This window comes from Polypterus senegalus, chromosome 9, assembly GCF_016835505.1.
Source record: "Polypterus senegalus isolate Bchr_013 chromosome 9, ASM1683550v1, whole genome shotgun sequence".
In the NCBI taxonomy this organism is placed as follows: Eukaryota; Metazoa; Chordata; class Cladistia; order Polypteriformes; family Polypteridae; genus Polypterus; species Polypterus senegalus.
This window is the reverse complement of record NC_053162.1, coordinates 131,037,646-131,061,736: the sequence shown is the minus strand read 5'-3', so window position 1 is coordinate 131,061,736 and position 24,091 is coordinate 131,037,646. Positions and strand designations below refer to the sequence as shown.

The window sequence follows — 24,091 nt, the reverse complement described above, 5'->3', positions numbered from 1 at the left end:
GGCTACTAAAAATGTAAAATACTGTGATTTTCAGAGTGATAAACAAGGTCCTTTTCAAGGAACAAGCTTTTCTGCAACACAGGGAGCCTAAAGGTTGATGCAAACTTAAGAGTCAACTGCTTGTATGACAGACAACAGTCTCAAGCACAGCTTAACAGTTGGGGAAGTAAGCCAGTCTCACTGTCTATGCTCTAATGTCAGAGTACATTGAAACATTAAACTGCATACATGTGAAAAACAAATAGGGAAAAATCGGGGTCTTCTTACTGCCACCTGACATGTCAAACCTGCAGCTTTAAGTCCTCTCTCCACGACAGGTTGACATCACGAATTCTGGAGGTGATCACTTAGTACAGAGTTCAGCTCTTAACCTGTACTTGTAACGGTTACAGGAAGTGGCTGGTAACTCTGCCAACTGAGGAGGGAGGCAGGCAGGACTGAGGTGTTCTGGGAGGTAATCTCTAATCCCACCTCCACAAACACAGGCTGTGGTTGTAAAGCACCCGATTCTAGGAGTGACGGTTTTATACTTGGGACAGAATCTCACAAACAGTGCTGCCTTTCCAGTGCACAAGAACACTTCTTTGGACATGTGGAAAAATGTCTGTCCACAGTTGGCGCCAACCAAGTTGTTACAATCACATAAGGAAAGGTGTAGCAGTGCCAGCTGAGCCATTAATTTATTTTGGTCAGATAACATTTGCTGTAAGTGTACAGTATATACACGGGTGAGACTTATTGTTCCTGAGAGTGAGGATTCGGTAAGTTTAGTGCTTATTTTCAAAGATCAGAGAAGCGAGGAGACATGCAGTTCTTGTTTTTTTGTCATTTCTAGAAACCAGTTTCATCTCACTTTGGGATTGCTGTCTAAATGTATGAAGGACCAACAGATAAAAAAGTGAATGTAACTGGTTTGAAGTAAACGGTTGTTGCATAACCTTCCCACATCATTTTCGATCTGTTATATCACTGATGTTCTCCAGCACTCCAGTCACCTCCTTTTGCTCTTTGCTATAAAGTATCAATATGTAAACTCTGTCATGTTGTGTTTTGGTGCTCAGTACGTCTGACACTCGTGTAAGGAGCTGTAATGGATGGGGAACAGACAATCCGTGAGGACCGCTGTAGCAAGTGTTTTGTTGTAACTTACTTACTTCTTACTGGCTGGCTGACTGATCAGCTACTGGTTCGTTCTTTTAGTATACCATAGCATTTTTATAAGTTAAATCTGTGTTTCATTTATATCATTTATTGAAGTTATTTGTAGGGAAGGCAGAACTGAACAGTGCATTGTTGTTTCCTGAATTTTGTGTTGAACAAGTTATAAATATACAGTGATACCACGAGTAGGTGCCAGGCTTGCATGCCAACCGTCCAAGAGATACACTTGGGCGGGGAGGAAGAAAAAACAAACAGGTCGTCTTTTTAAGTTCTACCAGAGCCAAATGTTAATATTTTTAAATACACCATTAGAATAGTGTGATTTAGGAGACTGTGGGCTAATGTTATTTAAAAGTTCACTGACCCTACCACTCTGCCCTAAATAAATGGGGTAGACATTTATTTGAATTATGTTTCAGATTTTATGTTAAATGTAAATAGAAATGTGACTGTAAAATGACTAGTTTGCTTCAACCTTGTGGACTGAGTGTTACTAATTGACTGATTCTGTGGATTAAACATCTCCAAAATGTAAATCTCTCATATGTAATCATCGTTATAGGAAAATATCAACAACTTCTGTACCCTTCATAGATGCACAGAAAAATAATCAGTAATAAATTAATTGAAACAAAATGGAAAATGAGTTTAACTACATAGTAGACAAAGAAGGTTATACCAATGAAGGTATCTGGAGGGGTTTTTCAATAAAATGCTTACTTCAAGATATTATTACAATATTTAGCTGCTGCTGATGATGATGATGTACTTACTTGTCCCTTCCTGGCCTCAGTTTAACCTGAAACATTCCCATCACTGGTCTGTGATCTGACGTTTTAATCGTTGAGCAGCAGCCATACTTCACCACCTTAATGTCATCTTTATGGCGACTTTTGTATAGAACACGATCCTTTGCAATGATTATTGGGAAAGAAAAAAAGTGAAAACCCGTGTTAGTGGTTATACGAGATGAAGCAAAATGTATAACTACAAATGTAAGCTGTAGGGTTAATATGCAGCTCCAACAAGTATGAAAATTAACCTGATGATAAGTGTCTGCTGAAGGAGACAGACAAAACATAGTTTAATCTTTCATCATTCATACAATTCAATAAAATTATAATATACTGCTCAAAAGAATTAAAGGAACACTTTTTAATCAGAGTATAGCATAAAGTCAATGAAACTTATGGGATATTGATCTGGTCAGTTAAGTAGCAGAGGGGGTTGTTAATCAGTTTCAGCTGCTGTGGTGTTAATGAAATTAACAACAGATGCACTAGAGGGACAACAATGAGATGACCCCCAAAACAGGAATGGTTTAACAGGTGGAGGCCACTGACATTTTTCCCTCCTCATCTTTTCTGACTGTTTCTTCACTAGTTTTGCATTTGGCTACAGTCAGTGTCACTACTGGTAGCATGAGGTGATACCTGGACCCTACAGAGGTTGCACAGGTAGTCCAACTTCTCCAGGATGACACATCAATACGTGTCATTGCCAGAAGGTTTGCTGTGTCTCCCTGCACAGTCTCAAGGGCATGGAGGAGATTCTAGGAGACAAGCAGTTACTCTAGGAGAGCTGGAGAGGGCCCTAGAAGGTCCATAACCCATCAGCAGGACCAGTATCTGCTCCTTTGGGCAAGGAGGAACAGGATGAGCACTGCCAGAGCCCTACAAAATGACCTCCAGCAGGTCACTGGTGTGAATGTCTCTGACCAAACAACCAGAAAGACTTCATGAGGGTGACCCAAGGGCCCCATGTCCTCTAATGGGCCCTGAGCTCACTGCCCAGCAGCATGCAGCTCGATTGGCATTCGCCATAGAATACCAGAATTGGCAGATGCACCACTGGTGCCCTGTGCTTTTACAGATGAGAGCAGGTTCATCCTGAGCACGTGACAGAAGTGAAAGGGTCTGGAGAAGCCATGGAGAACATTATGCTGCCTGTAACATCATTCAGCATGAGCAGTTTGGTGGTGGGTTAATGATTGTCTGGGGAGGCATATCCATGGAGGGTCACACAGACCGCTACAGGCTTGACAAAGGCACCTTGGCTGCCATTAGGTATCAGGATGAAATCCTTGGACCCATTGTCAGACCCTATGCTGGTACAGTGGCTCCTGGTGCACGACAATTCCTGGCCTCATGTGGTGAGAGTATGCAGGCAGTTCCTGTAGGATGAAGGAATTGATACCATTGACTGGCCACCACACTTTCCTGACCTAAATCCAATAGAACACCTCTGGGACATTATGTTTTGGTCCATCCAATGCCACCAGGTTGCACCTCAGACTGTCCAGGAGCTCAGTGATGCCCTGGTCCAGATCTGGGAGGAGATCCCCCACAACACCATCTGTCATCTCATTAGAAGCATGCACCGATGTTGTCAGGCATGTATACAAGAACACAGGGGCCATAGAAAGTGCTGCGTACAATTTTGAGTTGCTGCAATTAAATTTTGGCAAAATGGACTAGCCTGCCACATCATTTTTTCACTCTGATTTTTGGGGCGTCTTTGAATTCAGGGCTCTGTAGGTTGATCATTTTCATTTCCATCAAACGATGTGGCATCCTTTCGTTCCTAACACATTACCCAGTCTATATCAGTATAGATATCCAGGAGGATTTCTTTTTCCCATTGAGATCTGATGTGTTTTCAAAGTGTTCCTTTAATTTGTTTGAGCAGTTTATTATGGTGTGATCAAAAAGATGGCCACTGCCCATCTTATTTCAGACCAGCTTTAACCATTTACTCAAAAATAAATACGAGTACATACACAAGCCACCATCGGGAAAAAAACAACTATACTGGAACAGAGACAGTAAGTAAGGCTAGCAATTTAAATAAATAAAAAAAAAGATATTTTAATAAAATATATCAAGAACAAAATACTGAAGTTACATTTGGTATGGATTTGTATAACTAAAACTGTGCCTGAAACAATGAAAGAAAAAAAATAGTTTTAAGTGGAGCAAGTAATAAAAATCCAAACTAATGAAGCAAACTTTGACTGTCAACTTTGTAATTTTCCATGTGGTATCATTAGCTTAAATCTACACTCTGACTACTTAGTTTTGTTCCCAGCTTTTCTGAAATTCACCAAGCACATATTCACGCTGACAGCTCAAATACTGCGCTATAGTTTGCTTGTTCTTTATAAAAAGTCACAGACTGCCTCGCATTGCGACTATCGCACCTAAAGTGTCGACTGAGCTTCAGTTAAAGTCTGTAGTTTATCGTGGCTCTGACCAATGAATAGAGTTAAAAATACTACATTTTAGTAACTTAGTAGCAAATCACTCAAAATGTATTATTACCTTGCTAAGAGTGTTCTTATTAAAAAATAATAATAGAATAATAAAAGGGGGGACTCTTCCAAAGTGTACAGTTGGGTGTTTAGTTCCAACACCTTATTGTTTTTTTTTGCAATAGTTTACACTACTTAAGTTGTAGAAAGTAAAAAGCTTCAGAAAATCTAATGACTGCTGAGGGTAGGACAGTCCCTTTTAAAAAGTTGAAAAGCTTTTTTGGTGTCTGGTCATGTCCTTTTTTATTGTCCTTACTGTGTATGATGGTATTCTTTGCTTGGTAGTGCTGTCATAGATGTCACATCCAGTATCAAATTTGTATGTTGGTGGAAACTGAATCACAGCCTCATTGAATCCTTTAAAAACTGAACCTATAATTAAAAAAATATACTTGTTAGAATATTAGCTTGTATGTGCCATATAGAACTTAAAATAAAATGCATAAAGTTTTGAGTAGCATGGTGATGACGTGATTAGCAATACTGCCTTACATATTCAGTTCCCTGACTTGAATTAGCACACCTATTTGCTACTGGTATGGATCTGTTTTTCCACCCAAATTATAAAGAAGTGCTGGTTCAGTTGATTGGCAGCTGCAAACTGGCCGAGTGCGAGTGCGTTTTAGTGGGCCCTGTGCTAGAATGGGGCGCTCTGCCTTTTATGCAATGCTTGAGAGAACGACTCCCAGTGCCTAAAGAGTATTGCTGTCCATTGAACGGTCGGCCATTCTGTGAGCTCACTTCTTCCACAAGAGGGTTATGGGGCGCTAAAGCCTACTCGTGCAGCATTTGGTGAAAATCAAAAATATATCTAAGACATACTGTGTGAATACATATACCTAGATTTGAAATAGTTAAAATGGTAAAAAAAAAAACAATTTGTCAAGCACGTATGACTTTCAGATTTGGGGAAAAACAACAGAATAACCACAAATCACCAACACAGAATTTGACTGACTGTCTTGTTGTATTCCTTGTTCACCTACAACTATGTGGACACGCAGCACCATCTTCATCTGGAAACACTACACTAAATGTAGGTCTGATCATCAGGAAGTTTGTAGAGATGAGGCTCCCCTTTAGATACTGGTGCTCCAACAACATCATCAGTCAAGGAACTGGTCATAGATTGCTTGGAGCAGGAGGCTGATGACACTCCTGTCTAAACTGGTGGGCCTCCAACGTTACATTTCTCAAGTCAGTATCAGTGACGACCTGATGTGGACACAACACGACTGGGCTATTGCCTTTGTGGCTTACCCAAATCTTTAATTCCACAGATGTCTCCAGTTCTAGTATGCACTTTAACTTCAGTTGGTGCACACTGAAGTCTGCATACTGGCTGAATTACATCCCCAGTACGGTTCAGAAGTTCAGTTCAGAAGTGCAAATTTGTTTTGCAAGTCAAATTGTGGTCCTTGAAGTAGTAATGTAAAAGTGCTAACTACTGTACTAGCATGCTACACATACAAAAATACCTACTTTATTGACTGAGTGGGAAGTCTCGTTTTATGGTGGGGTCAGATTAACATGGTTTTTGAGAGGACAAAAATAATAAGCAGTAGCTAGGAATCATATACCATCTTTCATTTCCTTGGCCAGCTGATCGTACTGCAGAAGTCTACTCATGTCTGAGCCGAGGTCTTCTTTCAAAATGACATCAACTGACCCACGATCTTTGCTGAGTCGGAAGTTAAAGTCACCAAACCAGAACACCTCATCATAACGGGATGTGACATCAGCTATTCCCAAAAAAAAAAATGTTTGTTTAACATTATTTATTTATTTATTTATTTATATACATACAATAATTGATGCAATGTAAAGATCTTATGGGGATGTGTTAACAGCTAAACATTCTAATGTCATTAAATTAATAGGAATTATTATGTTGCCTTCCAAAAGACTTATATACAGTATTCAGAATTATGATGATACACTTATAATGAACAATAGGAAAATGAAGCAAGATGGTAGGACACTGAATATATAAGAAAGGGTGTGAACTTTTTGAAATACATTTTACAAGATTAAGCAGTCTTTAGTGCATATTCCATGGAATCAATATAAGCTGGAAATGAGCTCGTACATACATGTACAATACACATTTGTCAAGTTGTTTCACATAAGCATGAGAACCTTGGCAATAACTTGGATTTGCCAGACCCCAAGACAGTGATACCATGGGGTCTTGTGTCATGGAACTTTGTCTAACATCATTATGGGTGAGGAGACCTATCTATTCAACAGACAGACGCTGATACTTTTAAAAGGGGAACTCCCCAAATACCTTCATGCCATCTTTGGTCTACAGAGGAGCCCAGGCTGTGAACACAAGGACATTGGTCTACAACTGCTGCACTCTACCAAATTTGAGTAAAGGATTTTTTCCATAATAAAAAAAAAAATACAAGGTGTGTATCTTATGGACAGCATAACACCAAATTTTCAGCCATGTTGAAGATACATGTATTGTATTGAACTAAAGTAAGTGCAGCACCAACTATCAATAAGGCATCCACATTACTACATTTGTATTTAAAAGGATGATTTTAAAGAAAAATTCTCTCTGTTCATACTAGTGCTTTCACATAGTTAATGAAATTCTCTACACATACTATAATGACCGAAAATGCATATGACGTAGCCATTCACCTACACTGGGCATGCATGCATGCATGTTAGACATTCTTTTGCAGTTTGCTTTTACAAAATGGAGAACAGCAATTCCAAATATGAAAAACAAAAAATTGATGATGAAGTAGGATTGACAGTAATACACGAGTATAAAGTGAGGAAGGGGTTGAGAAAATGTAATGAGCAGCAGGATGCAGTCAGGGAAAGGCAACACAGTAAGTATGAACCAATCAGAGCGCAATTAGAGTCGGCATGTTCACCCATCCACATTACAGCACTGAGCTGGTGATTTTAGAAGTATACGGCTCTGAAGAACACTTTCAAAAGTCTCCATTTTTTAGGGTTTCAAATTCATGGGAAGTGTGGACAAAAGGCAATAATGGAGGCAAATGTGTGCATTTTAAACAAACTTACAGTAGTGTGGAGAAAGAAAGTGTCAGAAAACTGGCTGGCATGAGTACACAAGTCAAAGAGGTCACCTGGCCTCAGCTTCTAAGTAACGTTGCTGTGTACACAGCAGGTGGTAATGTCTTGTAGTAATTGCTCTGTGCTGCCCACAGCGACATATTTCCGTTATAAACACAATCAAAACTTGTCACACTAGCCGTCCATATTATTTGGGGGATTGGAAGGATTATAGCAAACAAGTCCTCTGAGAGCAAAAACCATGATACAGGGTTGTACAAAACATTTCTTTTTGAGTTCTGCCACCCTTATGTGATAAAAAAAATTAACTCTATTAGTTTACAGCTTAAATGTTTGTGAAGCCCTATTATACTTTAAAAAAAGTTAACTTTTAAAATCATTTTTACTGGCTTTAATAAATTATAATACATTTAAATAATTCTAAGATAGCCAGACAAACTGTGATACATCTTATGTAGATCAAATCGATGTTCTCTAAGAATTCCTAAAGATCATCAGAGATTCAACACGCAACATTAAGAGCAGCATTCATAAAAGCCTGTCAAATTCTAATGAAAAGTGACAGTGAAATAGCACATCCTGTTTCCCACTGTGTTATGGCAGATGGGCTAGGATTTTTCCAGTTCAGTAAGATAAGGTAACAAGCTAGTAATGCAAGAGAAGTCACCACAAGAGAGTTTTCAATACACAGAGAGGTCCTTACAGGTGTTTAACATCAAATAATGTTGTTAAGAGTTTCAGGGATATTATGATTTCAAGATTACCTCATAACACAACCTACAAAATCATGTACACAAACACACTCTTTATTCTATTTGCAGTTATACAATTTCGGTCTCGTTCATTACGGGAGATGGACGTCTGAAACGGAGCTCCGTTGCACACACTTCATTTTTTCTCTTATTTCTTATTATCCCGAGGTATCTTGCATTTACCCAACCTGATGAGTTTCTACTACAGTATATAAACATGAGTAACAAGAAAGGAGGTCAGAAAGAAACGGAAAGGAAACAAAGCTACACCCAAGTCTAGACAGACATCAAGCCCAAGTGCAAGGTACAGCCTTTCAGAGACTGACCTGGAATAGGCAGGTGAAAGCACAGACTTCCCAGGACACCGCTCCACTGCATCATCAACCAGTCGAGAGCGAAAATGGGAGTGAAGGTGCAAATGATGCAGGTCACAATAGCTCGCCGATTCCAGAAGATCACTTGAAACTAGAAGTGGCCTTGCAGTCCGTGCTTTCATCCATTCCTTGCGAGCCGGAAGCATCGGCTATAACCGGGATTGCCACTTCACCCGTGGAACACGAAAGCCGAAACGATTTGTCCGAACTGAAGAAAATGATCGCAACATTGGCCACGGCCATAAGTGGGCTTAAGAAAGACATTCAGAAAAATATGAAAAAAGAAATAAATGGCTTGCTCAAGACAAACGAGAGGCTGCGGCAGGATAATAAAGACTTGGAAAAATGTATATATAATCGTTTTGATGCAACCTTTAAAGGTATACTGGGAAAAATTGAGGAACACATTCAGGAAAATGCGTCTAAACTGAGAGAACTTGCCGATCAGCTGGAAGACGTTAAGCAGACATTCATGACTCGAACTGAAACAGCAGAACATTTGGCATCTACCGGCGATGGAAAAGCTACAGCTGCGAATTTCAAATGCAAAAAACTCTGAGACAGACTTGCGGCTCTGGAAGATGGATGCAGAAGGAATATTAGAATAGAAGGTCCACCTGAGAAACTCAGTGAAATTTGTAGCTGAACTATTAAAATAATTGGAGAGGACTTTAAATCAGATACCGAGATAGCGGCAGCTTATTGCATACGTGGATCAAATACCTCTAAACCTAGGACTCTATTTGTCCGCTTCAAGAGATTACAATTTAAGCTTAATGTAATGGCACTTCTCAGACAGAAACAAGAGATTATATCTGAAAATAACTACATTCGTATTTTCCCTGATTTCTCACCCTCAAGAGCTGCTAAACGTGCAGCTTTTTACAACATTAAACCGCGGTTACGGAAAGCCGATATCAGATACAGCCTCTTGTATCCTGCCAAACTGAAAGTGGATATTCAAGACAAATATTATGTCTTCACCACTATGGGGGAAGCAGAAAAGGAGTTAAGAAAGCTGATCCCGACACTCTTTTGAAATACGATAGTGAGTCACATCCTGTCATGGCATGGCAAGAAGATATTACCTGCTGTCTGATCGTTTGCAATGATATGGGTACCATAATTATACATCCTTTTCTATTCTCGGACACTTTTTGTTTATGTTTTAATTACAGTTACACATGTATGTGTGTAAGAAATTAAAGTAGTTTTTTTTTTCTTTTTTACAATTTTAAATGAGACTGTTAAACATCATACCTTGGTTTATTGTTATTATGTTATTGTTATTATTGCATTAGGGTTTACTATGCTTATCCAGGGTCACTTTTTAACACCATTCACTGGGTTTACTGTCTTAATATTTCAATACTGTTGAAGTTTATATTTTATGCTTATAGTATTTAGACTTTATCTGCAATAGATATCTCTACTTTTTAATCCTCAAACGCTGCTGCTAGGGGGCTTGTTTTGTTTTGGATGTGCTCTGTCTCTAGGTACGTCAGAGGACCGGGACTTTGTCAAGTGGGGTCCAGCTTCACGTGGGGAGGCTAAGGGGGGAGAGAAAGAGAGCAAGCTATATCTAATCTATCCTTTTAATCCTTATAATTATAACTTCCAACGTAACAATATGCTGCATGGCAATAACTCGTGGGAAAACTGGAAATTAAGGTTAAAGCTGTCTCACTTCCAATTAAGACTACAAAATGACATGAAAAATTCAGAATCAATGTCTCCATGATGGGATAGTTAACTTTGTGAGCTGGAATGTTAAAGGCCTGAATCATGAATTAAAGAGGAAGATAGTGTTCTCTCACCTAACAGGTTGAAAAGCTAAAATAGTATTTTTACAGGAGACCCACTTACTAAACAAGGATCAGTTCCGGCTGCAAAAAGACTGGACTGGCCAAATGTTCAATTCCAGCTTTAGAAAAGCACTAGAGGTGTGGGAATTCTTATACATAGAACAGTCTCATTTGTGGTATTAGATGTAGTATCTGATCCTGAAGGAAGATATGTGATTGTCATGGGCAATTTATTTAACTGTAAAGTGATTTTGATAAATGTTTATGCACCCAATGTCGATGATAGGGAATTCATGCAAAATGTATTTGCATCCATTCCCAATGTGAACACTCATAAAATTATAACGGCTGTGAACTTTAATTGTGTTTTAAATCCAGATCTAGATAAGTCTCCTTCACAGGGGGGATGGCATCTAACACTGCAAAGACAATTACACAGTTTTTAACTGACCACAACATATCAGACCCCTGGAGGTTTCTAAACCCAAACTCAAGAACATATTCTTCTACTCACCAGTGCATCATTGCTACTCAAGAACTGATTATTTCTTTATAGATAGCTAGGGGGCTTCCTCGTCCACCCCCATGTTTGGTTTACTGGATATACAATTTAAAGAGATTGTTATTTTCATGGGAATTGTTACATATGCATTATTTTCACTTTTGGTTACATCTCTTACAGCAGGACGTATAATGCTGCTCGCGTTGTAAAGAAGGGGTTGGCTGAATGCATGCTAAGGAGATGCCGTTGGATCATCTGATGTCTTTCTGCTGCTGGCAAGCTGCCTGTTCTGCTTGTCACATGTCATTGTTTTAAGAGCTGGGAGCACATGATGCGTGTCTGCCAAAAGCAATCCAACAACTGCTAGGTTAGATATCCGTGGTTAAATCTCTTTCTTGCAGGGCGTATAAGGCTGCTTACACAACACAACTTTCTAGCACCCTCTCCAACCCCTCATCCCTCGCGTCTGCCCCAAATCAATTAATACCCCGCTATCAGTCTTCTGTGCTGTACTCCGCCCTCCTTCAATCAGACCTAACAGTCACTTAAAACAAAAAAGGCTTCAACCTGGCAGGGTAGCTACAATACTTTCGAATTTTACTGCTTTCATATTCTTTACCTTTCTCTGCATGTGTATCGTGCCATCGTTTGCTTGAGCCTTTCGAATTCCACTGCTTTCATAATCTCTTATCTGCCTTTTTTCCTCTCCAACGCTTTTGGGTCTCTTTTCCCCGCGCTGCTTTCTTCTTTGCTTAGTCGTTGATGTTTCATCTAGAACGTATTGTCCTTATACGCTTTATATGTGCTGAGAGCACAGGATCTCTGTGTGCTATGTGCCTTTACACGACTGAATGTTTTGCTGGCCATGCTCTTATTTGATATTGTTTGCATCACGTGGGTCTTTTAAGTGTTTTCTGAGAACTTCCAAGAAGATCACGTCTCGTTGCCCTGTTTTTCCTTTCCAGGATTTTTTTTTTTTTTATATAATAGAGATATAATTTCTTGCCTACGATTAAATCTTGCAAGTATGACGCTATTGTTATTTCCGACCATGCCCCTCTGATCTTGGAGCTAAAATCATTATGCCCCACACACTCATCTCGCAGATGGCGTTTTAACCCACTTCTATTAGCAGACAAGAACTGTACAGAATTTATATCCAAACAAACCGGTTTCTTCCTAGAGACAAATACATCCTCAGAGGTCTCTGCAGGAATACTCTGGGAAACTCTAAAGGCCTTCTTAAGAGGACAGATTATTTCATATCTTTCCCACAGAAATAAATTAGAAACCAAGAAGGTTTCAGAGCTAACCAGCGAAATTACTAGAATAGATGAAGAACATACCAGGTGTCCAAGTGAGGCTCTTCATAGGAAAAGGCAGGCTCTGCATTCAGAGCTCAACCTCTTAACAACTAAAGAAACTGAAAAACGCATACTTAAATCAAGACGACAATACTATGAACACAGAGAGAAAGCTAATAAGCTCTTAGCTCAACAAATCCACAAGCAAGAAGTCTGCAATGCAATTCCAGCAATCACCAACACGAACGGAGGTAAAATCATTTATCATAAAAACATAATGCACACATTTAGAGACTACTATAAATCCTTATATTCTACTGAGTTTAAAGAAGACAACACACAATGTAATGCATTTTTGGATACATTACAGATACCACAAATAGATATTTTTAGTGCAGAGTAACTGGATAAACCTCTGGCGCTATCAGAATTACTAGATGCTATAAAGTCACTTCAAAACGGGAAAGCAGCAGGACCTGATGGCTACCCTGTAGAATTTTATAAGAAATTCTCCACTCAGCTAGCTCCCCTCTTATTAGCAACATTTACAGAAGGTACAGACAAAGAAATTCTACATCAAACTTTTTGCCAAGCATTAATCACCGTCTTCCCTAAACAAAATAAGGACTTATTACATTGTGCATCATACAGACCAATTTCACATCTGAAGAATGATGTTAAGATACTCCCAAAAATCCTAGCTAGAAAGATGGGGAAAGTGCTGCCTTTGGTAATATCACAAGATCAAACTGAATTCATTAAAGGCCGACATTTAGCTTCCAATCTTCGACGCCTGTTTAATGTAATATATTCATCAGCAAAGTCAAACACCCCAGAGATAATATTATTGTTGAATGCAGAAAAAGCATTTGACATGATTGAATGGAACTACCTTTTCAGTACATTAGAGAAATTTGGGTTTGGTCCGAACATTTGTGCATGGATCAAACTACTGTATACCAATTCAGAAGCTTCAGTTTGTATTAACAACATTTGTTCAGACTACTTTAAAATTGAACGTGGTACCAGACAAGGATGCCCCTTCTCACCAATGCTATTTGCAATCACCATTGAACCATTGGCAGTTACTGTAACTGTAACTATTATCAGATAAAGGGGATTATCAGAGAAGGACTTGAACAGATAATTTCTCTATATGCAGATGATATAGTACTGTATATATCAGACCCACAAAATACTGTGCCTGCAGTCTTAACAGCACTTACAGAATTTCAAAAGATCTCTGGTCTCAGAATTAATCTGAATAAAAGTGTACTCTTTTCCAGTGAATTCTCAAGCATACAATATTAGACTGGACAAATTCCCTTTTATCATTGCAGATCAGTTTAAAAACCTTGGGGTAAATATGACAAGTAAACATAAAGCTTTTTATCAACAAAATTTCGCCATCTGTTTGGAAACAAATAAGCAAGACTTGCATAAATCTCACTCTAGCTGGAAGAATTAACATTTTTAAGATGAATATCCTTCCTAAGCTTCTCTTTTTATTTCAAAACATTCCAATATACATCAATAAATAATTTTTTAAGCAATTAGATTCAACCATAACCAAAGAGTGACCTTACAAAGACCTAAGGGAGAAGGTGGCATGGCTCTACCTAACTTTCAGTTTTATTACTGGGCAGCAAACATACAAGCTATAAAAACCTGGACACAAATAGATGAATATACACAGGCTTGGTCTACAATAGAAATCTTGCAGTACTTCTTTATATTCCCTGCTTTGTGCCCTAATAAATGCAAGTTATTGCCAATACACTAATAACCCAATTGTGCATCACTCACTCAGAATATGGAACCAATGTAGGAAGCATTTAAAGATGGAGAATTTTACCTGTGGCACCTCTGCATGAGAACCACCTTTTTCAACCCTCGCAAACATATGCAGTTTTTAATATCTGGAAAACATTTGGGATTAAACTGCTTAGAGATCTTTATATAGACAACATCTTTGCATCCTATGAACAATTACATTCCAAATTTTACTTTCCAGCATCACATTTCTTTCACTATCTTCAAATTAGAAACTTTGTTTAACAGAACCGACCCAATTTTCCTCATCTCGCACCCTCCTCTATGCTAGAAAAAATATTGCTCAGTTTCGAGGACTTAGACAGCATCTCTGCAATATACAAAATTATTTTACAGTCCCTCCCTTTCAAAGGTTAAGAGGACAATAGGAAAAAGATCTCTTACTCAACATATCAGAAAAGGAGTGGAAGTTAGTAATGCAGAGAATTCACTCGAGCTCCATATGCACAAAGCATACAACTATTCAACTCAAAATCATATATCGAGCACATCTATCTCGCTTCAAACTGTCCAAAATGTTTCCAGGGCATGATCCAACCTGCGAACGCTGCAATCAAGTCCCATCCTCACTGGGTCACATGTTGTGGGCCTGCACCAAATTAACATGTGAACAAAATATTTTAAGTGCCTTTCAGACAGCCTCAGTGTCACAATCCCTCCTAACCCATCAACAGCTGTGTTTGGTGTTCTTCCAGATGGGCTTAAAGTGGAGAAGGACAAACAAACTGTGATTACCTTCACTACACTATTGGCACGCAGACTTATTTTGCTAAACTGGAAGAATCCCAGCTCTCCTCTTTTAAGTCAGTGGGTAACTGAGGTTTTATACTGTTTGATATTCGAAAAAAATCTAATTCTCAGTTAAAGGATCTGTGCAGAACTTTTTCCAAAACCTGGCAGGATCTAATCAATAATATTTTAGAATAAGCTCAAAGCACAGAGGAAGTAGATTTTCTTCCCATTTCTTTTTCTTCTCCATTTATCTTTATCCGCCTATTAAACTCATCAATTTATGTATTTTTACAAGCTTTAAGTTTTACTCCATTGGCCATGCTCTCTTTCTCAGGGGTGGGGGATGATTTGTTTTCAGTCCTATTTTTTTGTAAAAATTGATCTATTTGTATGGAATGATTACAATAATATCAATAAAATTAAAAAAATAAAAATAAATAAATAAAATCCTGGAAGGTTGGAAGGAGACGAGACATGATTTTCTCAAAGAGACACTTTCAGGTCCCGCAAGGCAAGTCTTTGTGTCAAGAGCTTTAACAACGCCCAGGGCCGGAAATAAAACAAAGAGTAGATGACAAAGTAGAACATTGTAAAGACTGAGCAGGTCAGAGATAATGGAAGTACGAAAATTCGAATGTCTCAAAAAAAAAAAAAAAAAAAAAGGATAGTAAAGATCGCATTAGCGCAAACAAACGGAAATTACTTGGTAAAATAACGGAACAGCGAAAAGAGATGGAATATATTGTTCGGATTTAAACTTTAAGTCGGAGACTTGTGGATCATATAATTCGTGCTGCCATCAGGGATGAAAAAAGTAGTGTTTCTTCCCAATGAAGAGGTGTATCCACGAGAATTAAAAGATTTGTTGTTTAGTGAAAGTGAAATCATTTCTCATTTGTGTGCATGCTATTGTAGGACACATTTCTTGTAGAGAAAGAAACGATATTCACTCATGGGCAGTTATACGTTGCACTGTCACAATGTAATTCCAAACATGGAATCAAAATTCAATGTGATATTGAAGAAAAGGAAAAAGCGAAAAGTGATCTAATATATGGACATGGGTGATATGACAGAAGTGCACCGTGCAAGATGCAGATCATGCAGTGCAGCAGCAGGAATCCAGCAGTTGATCGAGCAAAGAGGAGGTTTTAAAAAAAAAAAAGGGGTTTTTGGAGGAACCACCGCGTCTCCTTGGGGTGTGTTCAGCCCACCGCTTCACAACGTAAGCTGCAGAGATGTGAATTGGCCGGTGTGTAGCGCAGGCTTCAGGGGGTGGCTGTTGGCAAGAGAAGCGAGCAGGGGGCGATGCCCCCAAGTATTTTAAAAGGACCAGAGCAAAAAGAGGATTGTACATACTATTGGCAAGTTCAGCTAATGTGGTCTCAAATAATGTAGTTAGTTAGGGCCATATCATTCTCATGAAGAATACTTTGGAGAAGGTTAATACAAATAGTCTACAAATGGTGAACGTTTAAAAAGTATACTCCACTCAAAAATGATTTTTAAAAAATATTTTACTTACCCCAGTTATTATGTAGTGATGGCTGAGAAAATTTTTAGATCTCGTTTCCATGCATTTTGAAAACCAACAAGGTTTTTTGGTGTAATAGCAGTTTATGGCAACTCATAGGCCAACAGAAAAATACCAAAAATGACAACAAAAAATTCTGACGTTACTTGTGTCATAAAGTTAACACGTAACGTCGTCCAGCTGTATGCTCACAACAGCCCAAACACATGTACTTTTGCTAAAATTATTAAATAAACCATTACCAAAACAGCTTTCTTTGAACAAGCAAGGAGCATGCCCAGATATGAATAAGCATTTGAATTGAAGACCCCTCACCATTCACCTCTATTACACCAGAAACCCCCTGCTGCCTCCATTCTGCATGAAAACAAGAAGTTAACAGTTTTTCCTGGCCATGACTGCATAACACATAGGATAAGCAACATTTATATTCAAAAAAATTTTTAGGTGGTGTATTTCTTTTACGAGTACCAAAGCTGAAATAAAACATTCCTTCAAGATTTCTTTCCAAAACACAATAAAATGTATGGATAAAAACTGTAGCTGTTCACTAGAAATAAAAGGTGTTATATGCAAAACCTACATAATCAAACCTTCATGTATTTTTCTTTAAATGAATATGTGTAAACTTAATTTTACGATTAACTATAGTTTTAATTAATAGTGGGAAATTTGGCCTAAATCTGAGAAAAGAAAGGAAACTTACAGTTACAGGATCGATAAGGATTTGTATCGGGAAGAATTCTGGGAAGAGTTAAAGCTTCTATGATCTTGTTGTAGTCCAGAATTCTTTCATACACCTTTGAGTCTCCGGCTAGAGGGCAGAAAACAAAATAAAGCAGACCCCTGAAATGATCTGTTCAAACATCTTAAAACTTTATACCTCTTACACAAACATTATAATAACCACATATTTCAATTCTTGTAACATAACAAAACAAAGTATCATTGGAGAGTATACATTTCAAACCACCACAAAGTTTTTCTTTACAACAGGATGACTTCATCTTAATAGTTCCGTATAAATATATTTACTTTGAGGATGACAGTAATAACACAAAAGCCTTGTTGGGCAGGTCTAAGAAAAGTACAGAAAAGTGAAATGCGCACTAGCCTGAAACTGAGTGCTGAATGACAATATTGGGATACACGTGTAAATCAAAGATTTATGCTTTTATGACGTGGTGAGACTACTATTTACTTGGTATGCTCTCTGTAGTTTTAACTGATGTTCCTGAGGCATTTCCAGTTTTTTTTTTCTTTCTGAGGCTTGTGCTCAGATATATACATTCAAGGTGAGGAATTTGATTGCTGCTCTGGCTTATGGTTCTGCAGGAATTAACATGGATGGAAATGGCAGGGTTGGGGATGTGTGCTGGTTCTAGGAATCCCCTTAATAAATCATTTTGGGCACAGTAACTATCTACTGAAGCAGCCATCATCTGGTTATAACACATGCCAAACTCATAGCCATTGCTCAAGTTTTTGTTAGAAGAAATAATCTGGCATTGCAGTTAATAAGGTTGCCTCTGCACTGATCCATCTGCTTAAAGATAATGCATGAGTCACAGATGCAGTGATGGCAGGGACTGAAAACAGAGGCCACAGTATAGTGGGTCATGGCTGTTTGCAGTGAGTCCTTGAGACAGTACAACTATTTAGGAAATGATTTTTAAGAATAATCTTTGTAATGCTTTATGGAAGGTGTTAAGGGGTCAAGAAAACTATGACCCCTGGTAGACAGACCACAGCACTCTCAGAGGGCTGTATCATATCCCAGCGGCACTGGATGTAAGGCATGTACAAAACTTACCTGCTCTTACACCTGTACTCACTGACACCATGCCAATTAATCTAACATGCACATCATTGGGATATGCGAGAAAACGCAAAGACAGGAATTGCACAAGTTCTTTGTAGATAGTCTAGTGGCTGTGAGACACTCCGATTCAAACTGTCTTAAAAACAGTGTTTTGTTTATTTTATTGAGGGGACCTCAGGAACACACCCAGCCAGACCCAGCTCATGCACACACTCTCACACACAGAGACACATAACATGATAGTTCACTGCAGTCGGATTCAGCGCAGCTACAGCAGTGATTTGCGGTGAAACTGAACCCAAGTCCTAGGAAGTAGGAGTAGCAGCACTAAATACTGTGCCAACACATGTATAGTGGGAATGTTTATATTTGCAAACACAGATTAAAATATTAAGATTGGAAAAATTCACCAACTACCGTTTTCTTTGTAATGAAGTTTTATTCATTTAGTTCATAATAAACAAAAATAGAGCAGGGGTGTTCAACTCTGGCCCTGGTTGGCCGCAGTGGTTTTCATTCTAACCCTTTTCCTAATTAGTGACCAGTTTTCACTGCTAATTAAATCTTTTCATTTGAATAGCCCTGTTTTTAGGGATTCAGTCCTTTGATTTGCTTTGTTTCTTCATTAAAAGGCAGCCAAACAGAACTCAGATGTGAAACGAGCCAACAGATGACCAGCTAAATTGGAACATCAAACTCCAGCCGATTTCATTCCAACCAATTTCGTAATAAGAAGCCAATTCTTGCTGTTAATTAAAGCCGTCGTTGAATATCATGACTTGTTGCTGCTCTCATTCTGCCACAGCACACTGTTGACTATCTGTTTTTTCTATGACCACCGTCAAGATGTTTTGGTGACCTGAGCAGACCAACATGACCGAGACATTCACCTTTCTTTATTTTCAGGTAAGCTGGTCATGTGTTGGCTTGTTTTGTGTCTCATTATTGTTTGGCTGCTCATTAAGGAAAAAATAAATAAGGGGTCTGAGTCACGTCAATTAAAACTAAGGCAAAACAAGTTAATCAGCAACAAAACACACTTTCTAATTAAGAAGATGGTTAAAATGAAAACCTGCAGCCACTGTGGCCCACCATGACCGGAGTTGGACACCCCTGCAATAGAGTAAAAAAATTATAAAAAGTACAAACTGAAAAAGTGAAATATTTTTCTCTATTTCATGGCTCATTTATTTTTTTCCATTTGTACCACATCAAAAATCAGCAACTTACACGTGAAATGAGAAGTGATAAACAGGAACGATGTACCAAAAAAGGTGAAGCCAATTCCAATGGCTCCTTTAGTTTTGATCTGAGAGATGATCCGTGTTGTAACGGTAGCATGTTCAACTTCTAAGAAGAAATATAGGATCAAACAAAACCACAAATAATTAAAGAAATCCTTAAACAAACATTGCTATAAATATTGCAAGAAATCTCCATAATTAAATTAACAGACTCTCATATCATTTACCTAAAGTATGTTTAGTTACATGTTTAAATTCCTATTTCTGCAATTTGAAGTGGGCTCCTTAGCAAAAGCCTAGAATTGTAAAAATTTTAAACATTCCAAGTAGATTTCCTAAAACTGATATTGTGGGTCCCTGGTTAGTGGCTTCTAATACATACCAGAAATCAGAGTATTAGCTAAAAACAGTCATTCATGTCATTTTAATTGCCTCTAGTAGCTTACATTTTAGAGAGATAATCCGCTCACTTTCTGCTGACCTGGGCAAAATTAGCCTTAAATCAATGAAGTGTATTAATACTGTTTAAATCTCACAAGTCTGATTCTTTCCGTTTTGCCAAATTGTGGAAAGGTTTCAAGTTTATTTCTTTGAGTTGGAATGCTGTACACTATTTTGTAGATCAGCTAAATATTTCTTACTTCAATATATTCCAAGTTTAGAATCTGAGACAATAAGTGTCTAATAGTTTTGGGTGCTAAATACTTTTTCAAGTCACTGTCTCTCTCAGGAAATGAGTGCAATGCCAGGAAAGACAGAAACGTGTCTTCATTGTAGCCCAGGTGCTAAACTAACGTTTTGCATTATGGAGTAAAATAAAGCAGCAGGCTGACTGTAATAAAGTAACACTGAAATGCAGGCTGACAGATTGTCATTTAGAGATGTGAAAGTCTCCATGTACAACAGAAAATATGTGGAGGCAACTGGAATCTTGAGAGAAAATGCAAGGATGAACAAAACTTGTTAAAGTTTATTGTGAAAAATGATGATGAAAAAGAATGAAAGGACCTGAAAGAATGCTAGAGCAAGTCAAGGTTAAAAGGAAAACTAATGAGAATGAAATAACATGAGTAAAAGAATGCAAAAGAAAAAAAATAGTTTATCTTGAGACCATTACATCTTGCCTGAAGAAGGGGCCCGAGTTACCTCAAAAGCTTACATATTGTAATCTTACTAGTTAGCCAATAAAAGGTGTCATTTTGCTTGACTTCTCACCAGATCCGTAATGGCTAACACGGTACAACACCCTAGTATTTAGACTATGTAACTTATTGATTAAATCGACACTTTTGCCATGGCAGTGTTTCCCATTAATGAAGGTAAGATAAATTAGTCCAGCCTTAATGAACAAGTGTTGCTTTGCAAATTTAGATGAAGGACAAAAGAACTTAAGATTCCAATTTTTATAAAATAATGTCTTATTTAAGTGTAAGAAGGCATATTTATACAAATGTCTTGCAAAAAGGACTAACCATTTGTAAGAATGTAAATAGCTATGCCAATGTACTTGTCTTGGATAAACATGCAGAGAGAACCCGTTACCTTCAATGACTGACAGAATCTGAGAGAGAGACCGATGATCTTCAGCACAGGAGTCGACTGCAACATTTTTGTACACATACAGGTATTGCGTTTTCTAAAAGTTGACAGTTTTCACTTAGCAGCAATAAAATCTGGCAGTCGCATTTAAACAACTTGGTGCATCAGACTGTCTACACTCCCAGCAGTGCCCTAGACACCTGTGCTTTCTTACTCGTATAACCTAATGAAAAACTCTGTGCCACCAAAAAACTTTTGCTCATTTTGGAAGCTGGGAACACTCATGATAGGGATGGATGTTTCATATTTTTTTCCCCTAATCAGTTATTCTAAAACATTTACTAATCTACGCTGTATTAAACAAGACCTGACTTACAATTTAAATGTCACATCATGCAAATCAAACTTTCCTTTTTAATATATTGAGTTTAGACACATGTACAACATGTTAGAAATTCTTTTTCATCTATAAAAATAAATGCCTAAAGTACAAAAAAATGACTAACAATTATCAAGTCTTCTACTTCTAGTTTTCTTACTGACCTAAACCTGGTACTCAGTGTTGACCGTTTAGTGCTGCGATAGCAGAATGTGGCACAGCAGACGTACCTGAACAAAACCACATAAGGTCTCTCCTAATGAACAGGGTCAGGTAAAGCACTCCATGGGCAGCAGTGTACAGCATGACATAGTAAGGGCCTAGCGTTTCTTGGAGACGAACTTCCCATTCTCCTCTGTAAAATAAGAACAGCAGTCTTAAGCATTACAAACCTTATGCATTTCAAACACACTTGCATCCAAAACTGAGGTCAATCTGTATCTTTAGGAGAACAGCCAATTCATATAAGCAAGAGTGCAAAGTAATTTACTGGTACTGAGACTACATTTTCCACTCATGCCAGAATGAAGTATCTTTTGTTATCTTCAGCACTGTTGTTTTTTTCTGATAATAAAAGATTTTCAGAAACATTAAATGTGAATGCACACTTGTGTCACTATTAACAGCTAGACAATGTGTTATTGAAAAAATCCATAATTTAATTAAAAAAAAAAATCCAACAATTCTCTCATTTATATAACACATTAGACCAAAACAAAGCTTAAGCAATCCACTGCAAAGTCATTGTAACAATGGATTCTAGTCCTCAAATTAATAAAAGTAATAAATATCAGTTTATCACAAAGCATACACAAACATGACCATACATACACTCATACTGGTGAAATGTATCAATATTAGTCTCCTAGAAAACATATTTGAGTTGGCAAACTAAGGTATAAACTCAACCCAAGAGGCTACACAGTTTAAAATCCAACCCAACATTAAGGGGTATCAAAGACCGGCAGCTACTGTATACTGTGTCACTCAATCATAAAATCCACCCTAAAAGCTTCCTTTATAAATCATATTTCTGTTTTGTGTGGAGTTCCCACGCTGCCATGCTGATTTGAAACTCTAAATTGACTTAGTATGATTGTATGCATGGCAGCACCCTACTAGAATGAAGATCAAGAGTCCCTTAAGCCAGAATTGAAAAAATCGATTATGAAAATGAATGGATATAAAATACACAAACTACAGTACATTTGTTTTCCACTCCCACTAAAAATGGCCAATTTAAAGATGATATTTAAAAACACAGTTACTAATCGTTACTGTACCTGTCTGAACAACCTTCTTGGATCCCAATAACATAAAAGTCTTGTGCAAAATCATTGTCTGTGGGTAAGAGAAGATCATCCAGATTTCCAGGAATTTCCTAAACAAAAACATTTAGACAGATTTAAACCCATATAAAGAAACATAAAAGTTTAATGTCATATTCAGCAATGTAAAATATTTGTATTCATATGGAAAATTAGGTCAGTAAATGCTTATATTATACCAAAGCAAGTCATGTTATTACAACATTTTTTTCCAACATAAACACTGAAACAAATGGTCACCCTTGCCATTTCTTTTCTTAAATGGCGGGTTCCATATTCTTACTCACATTCTTCAGGTGTTTTTAGGTACATTTTATATAATTAATTTAATAATCTTTATTGTTTTTTTCTGATAGGTTAACAATAATTTGAAGTTAAAATTATTTCCCCTTTAATTGGGAGAAGAGCATCTTTAATCATGTACAGTACAACCCAGAATTAGATTATATGGAATGAATAGATAGTTGAGCGTTAAAGGAAAATGTGCTTGATTGCCTCATTAAACAAAGCTATACAATATCCAGTGTCAGACATCACTGTGGCGCAGTGGGTAGCGCTATTGCCACATCCTGGGTTTTAATCCAGCACCAGCTGCTGACTGTCTGGTACTTGCATGGTGATCTTTACTCGTCTGTGTGGGTTTCCTCTGGGGGCTCCGGATTCCTCCCACAACCCCAAAAACATTGTTTCGTCAAACTGATTTTTTTTAAGTGTTTACATGGTTACTTTGTACTGCCAAAGTCTTCTCCATCCCTCAAAATGGATTAAGCAGGTTTAATAATGGCTGACTTAATATACAGTATCCATATGAAAAGTGATTGCCCTTGTAGAATCAAGCAGAAATTTGCGGAAAAACATTGCATGCTTTTTTAAAAAAAAAAGTTAAGTTTCTGGCTTGAATAGTTTATTCTCCACCAAGAATTAGTTACAAATATGCTCAATATAACACTATGATTTGCTCACTTTCTGGGTTTAATTTCCTGATTCCATGTCTTGCTGAGCAACAATAACTGCCCCTCTAGCACTGTTTGCTATCGAGTTACCTTTAGGTATCCCATTCCATTGTCAAAGATAACTATGGTGAAGCTGGCGCATGCAAGTCAGGTGAATTGCTCAGCATGAAGCAGCAAAGTCTTGTTACATAATCATTTGATCATTGATTCTGTATTACAAATTGGTCTTGTGGCGAGTTGCAAATTATTGCAAGATGTTTCAAGGCAAAAGAAAAAAAATAGTTTATATTGAGACCATTACATCTTGCCTGAAGAAGGGGCCCGAGTTACCTCAAAAGCTTACATATTGTAATCTTACTAGTTAGCCAATAAAAGGTGTCATTTTGCTTGACTTCTCACCAGATCCATAATGGCTAACACGATACAACACCCTAGTATTTAGACTATGTAACTTAT

General features: G+C 37.8%; 1 protein-coding gene across 2 annotated transcripts in view; it reads right to left on the bottom strand.

Moving 5' to 3' along the window:
- Window positions 1–24,091, bottom strand: part of inpp5e (inositol polyphosphate-5-phosphatase E) — a 53,725-nt gene that overhangs the window by 7,396 nt on the left and 22,238 nt on the right. For both annotated transcript variants that reach the window (XM_039763862.1, XM_039763863.1), the window contains exons 4-10: window positions 22,638–22,735; window positions 21,585–21,709; window positions 19,423–19,542; window positions 17,077–17,184; window positions 6,052–6,213; window positions 4,728–4,843; window positions 1,935–2,071 (exon numbers count right to left, since the gene is read on the bottom strand). In XM_039763862.1, coding sequence (XP_039619796.1) covers window positions 1,935–2,071; window positions 4,728–4,843; window positions 6,052–6,213; window positions 17,077–17,184; window positions 19,423–19,542; window positions 21,585–21,709; window positions 22,638–22,735 — 866 coding nt within the window. The remainder of the gene's footprint in view (window positions 1–1,934; window positions 2,072–4,727; window positions 4,844–6,051; window positions 6,214–17,076; window positions 17,185–19,422; window positions 19,543–21,584; window positions 21,710–22,637; window positions 22,736–24,091) is intronic.